The 12,718-nt window shown below is 52.0% G+C and overlaps 1 protein-coding gene across 1 annotated transcript in view; it reads right to left on the reverse strand.

Annotated features, from left to right (window-relative positions):
* Positions 1 to 12,718, reverse strand: part of fndc3a (fibronectin type III domain containing 3A) — a 190,269-nt gene that overhangs the window by 97,418 nt on the left and 80,133 nt on the right. The window contains 1 exon segment of the mRNA XM_065024164.1: positions 2,357 to 2,433. Coding sequence (XP_064880236.1) covers positions 2,357 to 2,433 — 77 coding nt within the window.

Raw genomic sequence — 12,718 nt, forward strand, 5'->3', positions numbered from 1 at the left:
GGTAAGTCTCTAAGAGTGATTACAGCTGTGTGTTGTCCTGCTGAAAGGTGAATTCATCTCCCAGTGTCTGGTGGAAAGCAGACTGAACCAGGTTATTGTCCTGCTGAAAGGTGACTTCATCTCCCAGTGTCTGGTGGAAAGCAGACTGAACCAGGTTATTGTCCTGCTGAAAGGTGAATTCATCTCCCAGTGTCTGGTGGAAAGCAGACTGAACCAGGTTATTGTCCTGCTGAAAGGTGAATTCATCTCCCAGTGTCTGGTGGAAAGCAGACTGAACCAGGTTATTGTCCTGCTGAAAGGTGAATTCATCTCCCAGTGTCTGGTGGAAAGCAGACTGAACCAGGTTATTGTCCTGCTGAAAGGTGACTTCATCTCCCAGTGTCTGGTGGGAAGCAGACTGAACCAGGTTATTGTCCTGCTGAAAGGTGAATTCATCTCCCAGTGTCTGGTGGGAAGCAGACTGAACCAGGTTATTGTCCTGCTGAAAGGTGAATTCATCTCCCAGTGTCTGGTGGAAAGCAGACTGAACCAGGTTATTGTCCTGCTGAAAGGTGAATTCATCTCCCAGTGTCTGGTGGAAAGCAGACTGAACCAGGTTATTGTCCTGTTGAAAGGTGAATTCATCTCCCAGTGTCTGGTGGGAAGCAAACTGAACCAGGTTATTGTCCTGCTGAAAGGTGAATTCATCTCCCAGTGTCTGGTGGGAAGCAAACTGAACCAGGTTATTGTCCTGCTGAAAGGTGAATTCATCTCCCAGTGTCTGGTGGGAAGCAGACTGAACCAGGTTATTGTCCTGCTGAAAGGTGAATTCATCTCCCAGTGTCTGGTGGGAAGCAAACTGAACCAGGTTATTGTCCTGCTGAAAGGTGAATTCATCTCCCAGTGTCTGGTGGGAAGCAAACTGAACCAGGTTATTGTCCTGCTGAAAGGTGAATTCATCTCCCAGTGTCTGGTGGAAAGCAGACTGAACCAGGTTATTGTCCTGCTGAAAGGTGAATTCATCTCCCAGTGTCTGGTGGGAAGCAGACTGAACCAGGTTATTGTCCTGCTGAAAGGTGAATTCATCTCCCAGTGTCTGGTGGAAAGCAGACTGAACCAGGTTATTGTCCTGCTGAAAGGTGAATTCATCTCCCAGTGTCTGGTGGAAAGCAGACTGAACCAGGTTATTGTCCTGCTGAAAGGTGAATTCATCTCCCAGTGTCTATTGGACAGCAGCTTGAACCAGGTTTTGTCTCTAGGATTTTGCCTGTGCTTAGCCCTTTTCAGTTTATTTTTATCCTAAAAAACTCCCTACTTCTTGCCGATGACAAGCATACCCATAACATGATACAGCCACCAACATGCTTGAAAATATGGAGGCAGTTACTCAGTGATGCGTTGTGTTGGATTTGCTCCAAACATTTTCAGGACAAAAATATATAGTTTCATTTTTGTTGCAGTTTTATTTTAGTGCCTTATTGCAAACAGGATGCATGTTTTGGAGTATATATATTTGTTCTGTATAGGCTTCCTTCTTTTCACTCGGTCCTTTAGCATTCTGGAGTAACTACACTGTTGTTGAACCATCCTCAGTTTCCTCCTGTTTATGCTCCCGAGTAGCACAGCGGTCTAAGGCACTGCATCTCAGTGCATGAGGCGTCACAGGTCTCTGGTTCGAATCCAGGCTGCATCACATCCGGCCGTGAATGGGAGTCCCATAAGGCAGAGCACATTTGGCCCAGCGTCATCCGGGTTTGGCCGGTGTAGGCCGTCATTGCAAATAATAATTTGTCCTCAACTGTCTCGCCTAGTTAAATATATATTTTTATTTTTAAAAATAGTAACGGTTTTAAAGTCACCATTGGCCTCCTGGTGAAATCCCTGAGTGGTTTCCTTCCTCTCCGGCAACTGAGTTAGGAAGGAAGCCTATATCTTTGTAGTGACGATGTATTGATACACCATTGAGGACCTTCCAGGTAACTGTACGTGTGGGGTACAGAGATGTTTAAACACTATTATTGCACACAAAGCAAGTTATCGTGTGACTTGTTAAGCAAACTGTTACTCCTGAACTTTAAGCCACAACAAAGGGCTTGAAAACTTATCGACTCGAAGACATTTTCACCTTATTGACTAAAACATTTCTAAAACCCGGTTCCACTTCCACAGAGTACTTTGTGTAGGTCAGTGACACCCCCCCCCAAAAAAATCTAAATTTAATACATTTTAAATTCAGGCTGTAATGTAACATAATATAAAAAAGGTCAAGGGGTCAGAGTACTTTCTGAAGGCACTGGACATTACAAAGTTCAAATCCAATTTAAATTGTAGGTGTGTGTTTGTGTGTCCACGAGACAGGAAGAGAGGGAGAGCATACCTGTGAAACGTATCCAGGAGGCACATATATTGGAGGCACTGAACCATTAGGGGACATCATGGGAACCTGAGCAGGGCCTACAGAGGAAAAGAAACACATCAACAAGGATTAAAACATGTGTCATATATGTATCCCCCACCCTCTGTCCCTCCCCACCCCCCACCCACCCTCTGTCCCTCCCCAGCCCCCACCCACCCACCCTCTGTCCCTCCCCAGCCCCCACCCACCCACCCTCTGTCCCTCCCCAGCCCCCACCCACCCCCTCTGTCCCTCCCCAGCCCCCCACCCACCCCCCCTCTGTCCCTCCCCAGCCCCCACCCCCATCTGTCCCTCCCCAGCCCCCACCCACCCCCATCTGTCCCTCCCCAGCCCCCACCCACCCCCAGGTATACGTGAAGAAGGCAGACAGATTTTGTATTTCATTTTCTAACAATCTCAATGTGGAACAAGCCTCATCCAACAGTCCAAATGATGCATCACAATGGCAAGTCCACTCAGTCAATATCAGTCTCCTGGAGAGCCTATCGATGTACATCAGAGGCATTTTCACAAAAAAAAAAAAAAAAAAAAAAAAATCAAAGTTTCAAATTGACGCTCTCAGATAAAACTACTACACTGTTAGCGGAACAGACAACTTTATAGGGAGTTCTGAGGAATAACAGCGATCCTCCTGTGTCTGAGGCGGTTATGGATTCATCCCAACTGGCACCGGAATCCTCACGTAAAGGCACTAGAGCTAGGTAATGGGAGTCATTTGGGATGCATTGAACAGCAGCTAGCAGAAACTGACAGCTCAGCAGATTGGAAGAGGGAGGGAGAGAGAGGGGAGGGAGAAGGAGTTTTGAAAGAGAGGGGAGAAAGGGAGAAGGAGAGAGAGAGGGGAGAAAGGGAGAAGGAGAGAGAGAGAGGGGAGAAAGGGAGAAGGAGAGAGAGGGGAGAAAGGGAAGGGAGGAGAGAAGAGAGAGGAAGGGGTAAAGAGAGAGGAGAGAAAGGGGGAGAGAGAAAGGGGGAGAGAGAAAGGGAGAAGGAGAGAAAGGAAGAAGGAGAGAGGGGAGAGAGAGAGAGAAGGAGAGAGAAGAGAGAGAGTCTTGAGAGAGAGGGTGAGAGAGAGGGGAGAGAGAGAGGGGGGGGGGAGGGAGAAGGAGAGAAAGGGAGAACGAGAGAGGGAGCACTCTGCCTAGCTGGCACTTTCTTTAACACATTCCTGCACTGTGAACGCAGGAGATAAACATGAAAACGAAAGTCCACACCACACACACACACGCAAATACACACACTAACCTCCCGACTGTCCTGGCGACAGAGCGTTTCTGTTCATATTGAACGCAGAAGGTAGACGGAGAAAATAGAGGTAAAATAGTTGCCTTTTAGTTAGGCTTAGAGGCCCTCATACAGAGACAGGCTAGTACTGTGCTATCCTCGCCCCTCCCCCCACTCCCCTGAGTGGTCAGAATAGGCCCCTCCTACCAGTTGTGGAAGTACACATCAGCAGTCAGGACAAAGAACACTTCCGTGTTATGTCTCCTAATCTTTTGAATGGGCTTTACGATTATATCATCAAATTCATGAAAACAATGGTAATTTCAGGGATACAGTAGCTGGGGGAAAGTCTACACACCACCTGTGCAGTCTTCACACTTTGCCACATTAAATTTACTTTGGATTATTCTTCCTATCAATCTATGAAAAACATAGTCCACATTTTGAAAAAGTCAAAGAAAATGTATATAAATCATCCAAGTTAGAAATTAAATTAGAAATGAAACATTAAAAGGAGGATGTTTTGATAATGACTTAATACTTGGTGGAAGCAAACAGGCATCAGAGCGGTTCGTCTTTTTGACTACGATTCTACCAACCTTACACAACTGTTCCAGCAACAAACACTGAGTGGACAAAACATTAAGAACACCTGTTATTTCCGTGACAGAGACTGAGTGGACAAAACATTAAGAACACCTGTTATTTCCATGACATACACCGAGTGGACAAAACATTAAGAACACCTGTTATTTCCATGACAGAGACCGAGTGGACAAAACATTAAGAACACCTGTTATTTCCATGACAGAGACCGAGTGGACAAAACATTAAGAACACCTGTTATTTCCATGATGTACACTGACCAGGTGAAAGCTACGATCCCTTATTGATGTCCCTTGTTAAATCCACTTCAAATCAGTGTAGATGAAGGGGAGGAGACATGTAGATGAAGGGGAGGAGACATGTAGATGAAGGGGAGGAGACATGTAGATGAAGGGGAGGAGACCTGGTTAATTAAGGATTTTTAAACCTTGAGACAATTGAGACATGGATTGTGTCTGTGTACCGTTCAGAGGGTGAATATGGGCAAGACAAAATATTGAAGAGCCTTTAAACAGGGTATGGTAGTAGGTGCACCGGTTTGTGTTAAGAACTGCAACGCTGCTGGGTTTTTCACGCTCAACAGTTTCCTGTGTGTATCAAGAATGGTCCACCACCCAAAGGACATCCAGCTAGACAACAGTACGAAGCATTGGAGTCAACATGGGCCAGCCTCCCAGTGGGAAGCATGAGTCAACATGGGCCAGCCTCCCAGTGGGAAGCATTGGAGTCAACATGGGCCAGCCTCCCAGTGGGAAGCATTGGAGTCAACATGGGCCAGCCTCCCAGTGGGAAGCATGAGAGTCAACATGGGCCAGCCTCCCAGTGGGAAGCATGAGAGTCAACATGGGCCAGCCTCCCAGTGGGAAGCATTGGAGTCGACATGGGCCAGCCTCCCAGTGGGAAGCATTGGAGTCGACATGGGCCAGCCTCCCAGTGGGAAGCATTGGAGTCGACATGGGCCAGGGAGAGTCGACATGGGCCAGCCTCCCAGTGGGAAGGAGTCAACATGGGCCAGCCTCCCAGTGGGAAGCATGAGAGTCGACATGGGCCAGCCTCCCAGTGGGAAGCATTGGAGTCGACATGGGCCAGCCTCCCAGTGGGAAGCATTGGAGTCGACATGGGCCAGCCTCCCAGTGGGAAGCATTGGAGTCGACATGGGCCAGCCTCCCAGTGGGAAGCATTAGAGTCGACATGGGCCAGCCTCCCAGTGGGAAGCATTGGAGTCGACATGGGCCAGCCTTCATTGGAGTCGACATGGCACAGCCTCCCAGTGGGAAGCATTGGAGTCAACATGGGCCAGCCTCCCAGTGGGAAGCAAAGTCAACATGGGCCAGCCTCCCAGTGGGAAGCATGAAAGTCACACATGGGCCAGCCTCCCGACTGTGGGACAGAGAGTCAACATGGGCCAGCCTCCCAGTGGGAAGCATTGGAGTCAACATGGGCCAGCCTCCCAGTGGGAAGCATGAGAGTCAACATGGGCCAGCCTTTTAGTGGGAAGCATTGGAGTCGACATGGGCCAGCCTCCCAGTGGGAAGCAGAGACATGGGCCAGCCTAGCATTGTGCATCCCAGTGGAAGCATTGAGTCGACATCCCCCCAGCCTCCCAGTGGGAAGTGGTCGACATGGGCCAGCCTCCCAGTGGGAAGCATTGGAGTCGACATGGGCCAGCCTCCCAGTGGGAAGCATTGGAGTCAACATGGGCCAGCCTCCCAGTGGGAAGTTCAACATGGGCCAGCCTCCCAGTGGGAAGCATTTTTGACATGGGCCAGCCTCCCAGTGGGAAGCATTGGAGTCAACATCAAAGCCTCCCAGTGGGAAGCATTGGTCAACATGGGCCAGCCTCCCAGTGGGAAGCATTGGAGTCAACATGGGCCAGCCTCCCAGTGGGAAGCATGGAGTCGACATGGGCCAGCCTCCCAGTGGGAAGCATGAGACAACATGGGCCAGCCTTCCAGTGGGAACATGACCATGGCCAGCCTCCCAGTGGGAAGCATTTCAACATGGGCCAGCCTCCCAGTTAAGCATTTCGACATGGATTAGCCTCCCAGTGGGAAGCATGAAAAACATAGTCCCAGCCTCCCAGTGAAGCAAAGTCAACATGCCAGCCTCCCAGTGGGAAGCATGAGAGTCAACAAGCCTTAAATTAGAAATGAAACATGGGCCAAAGTGGGAAGTTTTGAGTCTAATGGGCCAGCCTCCCAGTGGGAAGCATTGAGTCAACATGGGCCAGCCTCCCAGTGGGAAGCAGGCATCAACATGGGCCAGCCTCCCAGTGGGAAGCATTTTGACATGGGCCAGCCTCCCAGTGGGAAGCATTGGAGTCGACATGGGCCAGCCTCCCAGTGGGAAGCATTGAGTCGACATGGGCCAGCCTCCCAGTGGGAAGCATTGGAGTCGACATGGGCCAGCCTCCCAGTGGGAAGCATTGGAGTCGACATGGGCCAGCCTCCCAGTGGGAAACATTGGAGTCAACATGGGCCAGCCTCCCAGTGGGAAGCATTTCGACATGGGCCAGCCTCCCAGTGGGAAGCATGAGAGTCAACATGGGCCAGCCTCCCAGTGGGAAGCATTGGAGTCAACATGGGCCAGCCTCCCAGTGGGAAGCATTGGAGTCAACATGGGCCAGCCTCCCAGTGGGAAGCATTGAGTCAACATGGGCCAGCCTCCCAGTGGGAAGCATGAGAAACATGGGCCAGCCTCCCAGTGCATTGGAGTCAACATGGGCCAGCCTCCCAGTGGGAGCATGAGACCGAGTGGGCCAGCCTCCCAAAACATTAAGTCGACATGGGCCAGCCTCCCAGTGGGAAGCATTTCGACATGGGCCAGCCTCCCAGTGGGAAGCAAGTCGACATGGGCCAGCCTCCCAGTGGGAAGCATTGGAGTCGACATGGGCCAGCCTCCCAGTGGGAAGCATTGGAGTCGACATGGGCCAGCCTCCCAGTGGGAAGCATTGGAGTCGACATGGGCCAGCCTCCCAGTGGGAAGCATTGGAGTCAACATGGGCCAGCCTCCCAGTGGGAAGCATTGGAGTCAACATGGGCCAGCCTCCCAGTGGGAAGCAAAGTCAACATGGGCCAGCCTCCCAGTGGGAAGCATTGGAGACATGGGCCAGCCTCCCAGTGGGAAGCATGAGAGACATGGGCCAGCCTCCCAGTGGGAAGCAGGAGTCAACATGGGCCAGCCTCCCAGTGGGAAGCATTGAGTCAACATGGGCCAGCCTCCCAGTCATGAGACATGGGCCAGCCTCCCAGTGGGAAGCATTTCGACATGGGCCAGCCTCCCAGTGGGAAGCATTGAGTCGACATGGGCCAGCCTCCCAGTGGGAAGCATTGGTCGACATGGGCCAGCCTCCCAGTGGGAAGCATTGGAGTCGACATGGGCCAGCCTCCCAGTGGGAAGCATTGGAGTCGACATGGGCCAGCCTCCCAGTGGGAAGCATTGGAGTCAACATGGGCCAGCCTCCCAGTGGGAAGCATTGGAGTCGACATGGGCCAGCCTCCCAGTGCATTGGGTCAACATGGGCCAGCCTCCCAGTGGGACAGTTCCCATTGGAGTCAACATGGGCCAGCCTCCCAGTGGGAAGCATGAGAGTCAACATGGGCCAGCCTCCCAGTGGGAAGCATGAGAGTCAACATGGGCCAGCCTCCCAGTGGGAAGCATTGGAGTCAACATGGGCCAGCCTCCCAGTGGGAAGCATGAGAGTCAACATGGGCCAGCCTCCCAGTGGGAAGCATTGAGTCAACATGGGCCAGCCTCCCAGTGGGAAGCATTGAGAGTCAACATGGGCCAGCCTCCCAGTGGGAAGCATTGGAGTCGACATGGGCCAGCCTCCCAGTGGGAAGCATTGGAGTCAACATGGGCCAGCCTCCCAGTGGGAAGCATTGGAGTCAACATGGGCCAGCCTCCCAGTGGGAAGCATGAGAGTCAACATGGGCCAGCCTCCCAGTGGGAAGCATTGGAGTCAACATGGGCCAGCCTCCCAGTGGGAAGCATGAGAGTCGACATGGGCCAGCCTCCCAGTGGGAAGCATTGGAGTCGACATGGGCCAGCCTCCCAGTGGGAAGCAGTCGACATGGGCCAGCCTCCCAGTGGGAAGCATTGGAGTCGACATGGGCCAGCCTCCCAGTGGGAAGCATTGGAGTCGACATGGGCCAGCCTCCCAGTGGGAAGCATTGGAGTCGACATGGGCCAGCCTCCCAGTGGGAAGCATTGAGTCGACATGGGCCAGCCTCCCAGTGGGAAGCATTGGAGTCGACATGGGCCAGCCTCCCAGTGGGAAGCATTGGGTCGACATGGGCCAGCCTCCCAGTGGGAAGCATTGGAGTCAACATGGGCCAGCCTCCCAGTGGGAAGCATTGGAGTCAACATGGGCCAGCCTCCCAGTGGGAAGCATTGGAGTCAACATGGGCCAGCCTCCCAGTGGGACATGGGCCAGCCTCCCAGTGAGTCAACATGGGCCAGCCTCCCAGTGGGAAGCATTGGAGTCAACATGGGCCAGCCTCCCAGTGGGAAGCATTGGAGTCGACATGGGCCAGCCTCCCAGTGGGAAGCATTGGAGTCGACATGGGCCAGCCTCCCAGTGGGAAGCATTGGAGTCGACATGGGCCAGCCTCCCAGTGGGAAGCATTGGAGTCGACATGGGCCAGCCTCCCAGTGGGAAGCATTGGAGTCGACATGGGCCAGCCTCCCAGTGGGAAGCATTGGAGTCGACATGGGCCAGCCTCCCAGTGGGAAGCATTGGAGTCGACATGGGCCAGCCTCCCAGTGGGAAGCATTGGAGTCGACATGGGCCAGCCTCCCAGTGGGAAGCATTGGAGTCAACATGGGCCAGCCTCCCAGTGGGAAGCATTGGAGTCAACATGGGCCAGCCTCCCAGTGGGAAGCATGAGAGTCAACATGGGCCAGCCTCCCAGTGGGAAGCATCAACATGGGCCAGCCTCCCAGTGGGAAGCATGGGCCAGCCTCCCAGTGGGAAGCATTGGAGTCAACATGGGCCAGCCTCCCAGTGGGAAGCATTGGAGTCAACATGGGCCAGCCTCCCAGTGGGAAGCATTGGAGTCAACATGGGCCAGCCTCCCAGTGGGAAGCATTGAGTCAACATGGGCCAGCCTCCCAGTGGGAAGCATGAGAGTCAACATGGGCCAGCCTCCCAGTGGGAAGCATGAGAGTCAACATGGGCCAGCCTCCCAGTGGGAAGCATTGGAGTCAACATGGGCCAGCCTCCCAGTGGGAAGCATTGAGTCAACATGGGCCAGCCTCCCAGTGGGAAGCATGAGAGTCAACATGGGCCAGCCTCCCAGTGGGAAGCATTGGAGTCAACATGGGCCAGCCTCCCAGTGGGAAGCATTGGAGTCAACATGGGCCAGCCTCCCAGTGGGAAGCATTGGAGTCAACATGGGCCAGCCTCCCAGTGGGAAGCATTGGAGTCAACATGGGCCAGCCTCCCAGTGGGATGGGCCAGCCTCCCAGTGGGAAGCATGAGAGTCAACATGGGCCAGCCTCCCAGTGGGAAGCATGAGAGTCAACATGGGCCAGCCTCCCAGTGGGAAGCATGAGAGTCAACATGGGCCAGCCTCCCAGTGGGAAGCATGAGAGTCAACATGGGCCAGCCTCCCAGTGGGAAGCATTGGAGTCAACATGGGCCAGCCTCCCAGTGGGAAGCATGAGAGTCAACATGGGCCAGCCTCCCAGTGGGAAGCATGAGAGTCAACATGGGCCAGCCTCCCAGTGGGAAGCATGAGAGTCAACATGGGCCAGCCTCCCAGTGGGAAGCATGAGAGTCAACATGGGCCAGCCTCCCAGTGGGAAGCATGAGAGTCAACATGGGCCAGCCTCCCAGTGGGAAGCATGAGAGTCAACATGGGCCAGCCTCCCAGTGGGAAGCATTGGAGTCGACATGGGCCAGCCTCCCAGTGGGAAGCATGGGAGCCTCAGTGGGAAGCATGGAGTCAACCAGCCTCCCAGTGGGAAGCATGAGAGTCAACATGGGCCAGCCTCCCAGTGGGAAGCAATGGGCCAGCCTCCCATGAGTCAACATGGGCCAGCCTCCCAGTGGGAAGCATGAGAGTCAACATGGGCCAGCCTCCCAGTGGGAAGCATTGGAGTCGACATGGGCCAGCCTCCCAGTGGGAAGCATTGGAGTCATGTACTTTTTGGTCCATCTACCAGCTACTCAGATGTATTATTTTCAATACAAACAAAACACAAAAAAAAACAGATGATGTAATGTTTTTAAAACAACACATGTATTATTAGTAAGAAGTAATCTGGTATTTTTTATTTCCAGTCTTGTAACCAAAATATCACATGACACACACAAAAAAAAAAAAATGTTTGCCTGCCCCTTTAAGGGCAGGAGATTACCGTGGCGATGCAACTTGAGTCATGTGCAGGATTGTCGCAGGTGAAATGTACTGGTCACAGGGTTTTTGGGTTACTTCTAATGTGCGCCGCTGCTGCCACAACATGATCTCTTTAAAAAAGAGGTACTTCACTGTGACCTGCTGCTGATTATCAAGCAGTCTGTTGCTTAGTGGGTGAGTGGTGGGGAGGGCCAATAGCAGCGATGTTCCAACATCTAGTGGAAAGCCTTCCCAGTAGAGTGGAGGCTGTTATAGCAGCGATGTTCCAACATCTAGTGGAAAAACTTCCCACAAGAGTGGAGGCTGTTATAGCAGCAATGTTCCAACATCTAGTGGAAAACCTTCCCAGAAGAGTGGAGGCTGTTATAGCAGCAATGTTCCTACACATCTTCCCAGAAAAGTGGAGGCTGTTAAGCAGCGATGTTCAACATCTAGTGGAAAGCATTCCCAGAAGAGTGGAGGCTGTTATAGCAGCAATGTTCCTACATCTAGTGGAAAGCCTTCCCAGAAGAGTGGAGGCTGTTATAGCAGCAATGTTCCAACATCTAGTGGAAAACCTTCCCAGAAGAGTGGAGGCTGTTATAGCAGCAATGTTCCTACATCTAGTGGAAAGCCTTCCCAGAAAAGTGGAGGCTGTTATAGCAGCGATGTTCCAACATCTAGTGGAAAGCATTCCCAGAAGAGTGGAGGCTGTTATAGCAGCAATGTTCCTACATCTAGTGTTCCAGGCTGTTATCAATGTTCCAACATCTAGTGGAAAGCCTTCCCAGAAGAGTGGAGGCTGTTATAGCAGCGATGTTCCAACATCTAGTGGAAAGCCTTCCCAGAAGAGTGGAGGCTGTTATAGCAGCAATGTTCCAACATCTAGTGGAAAGCATTCCCAGAAGAAGGCTGTTATAGCAGCAATGTTCCTACATCTAGTGGAAAGCCTTCCCAGAAGAGTGGAGGCTGTTATAGCAGCAATGTTCCAACATCTAGTGGAAAGCCTTCCCAGAAGAGTGGAGGCTGTTATAGCAGCGATGTTCCAACATCTAGTGGAAAGCCTTCCCAGACGAGTGGAGGCTGTTATAGCAGCAATGTTCCAACATCTAGTGGAAAACCTTCCCAGAAGAGTGGTGGCTGTTATAGCAGCGATGTTCCAACATCTAGTGGAAAACCTTCCCAGAAGAGTGGAGGCTGTTATAGCAGCGATGTTCCAACATCTAGTGGAAAGTCTTCCAGGAAGAGTAGAGGCTGTTATAGCAGCGATGTTCCAACATCTAGTGGAAAGCCTTCCCAGAAGAGTGGAGGCTGTTATAGCAGCAATGTTCCTACATCTAGTGGAAAGCCTTCCCAGAAGAGTGGAGGCTGTTATAGCAGCAATGTTCCAACATCTAGTGGAAAGCCTTCCCAGAAGAGTGGAGGCTGTTATAGCAGCAATGTTCCAACATCTAGTGGAAAGCCTTCCCAGAGGAGTGGAGGCTGTTATAGCAGCAATGTTGCAACATCTAGTGGAAAACCTTCCCAGAAGAGTGGAGGCTGTTATAGCAGCAATGTTCCAACATCTAGTGGAAAACCTTCCCAGAAGAGTGGAGGCTGTTATAGCAGCAATGTTCCTACATCTAGTGGAAAGCCTTCCCAGAAAAGTGGAGGCTGTTATAGCAGCGATGTTCCAACATCTAGTGGAAAGCATTCCCAGAAGAGTGGAGGCTGTTATAGCAGCAATGTTCCTACATCTAGTGGAAAGCCTTCCCAGAAGAGTGGAGGCTGTTATAGCAGCAATGTTCCAACATCTAGTGGAAAGCCTTCCCAGAAGAGTGGAGGCTGTTATAGCAGCAATGTTCCAACATCAAAAGCCTTCCCAGAGGAGTGGAGGCTGTTAAGCCAATGTTCAACATCAGAAAGCCTTCCCAGAAGAGTGGAGGCTGTTATAGCAGCAATGTTCCTACATCTAGTGGAAAGCCTTCCCAGAAGAGTGGAGGCTGTTATAGCAGCAATGTTCCTACATCTAGTGGAAATCCTTCCCAGAAGATTGGAGGCTGTTATAGCAGCAATGTTCCTACATCTAGTGGAAAGCCTTCCCAGAAGAGTGGAGGCTGTTATAGCAGCAATGTTCCAACATCTAGTGGAAAGCCTTCCCAGAAGAGTGGAGGCT

Source organism: Oncorhynchus nerka, linkage group LG11 (genome assembly GCF_034236695.1).
Source record: "Oncorhynchus nerka isolate Pitt River linkage group LG11, Oner_Uvic_2.0, whole genome shotgun sequence".
Taxonomy (NCBI): Eukaryota; Metazoa; Chordata; class Actinopteri; order Salmoniformes; family Salmonidae; genus Oncorhynchus; species Oncorhynchus nerka.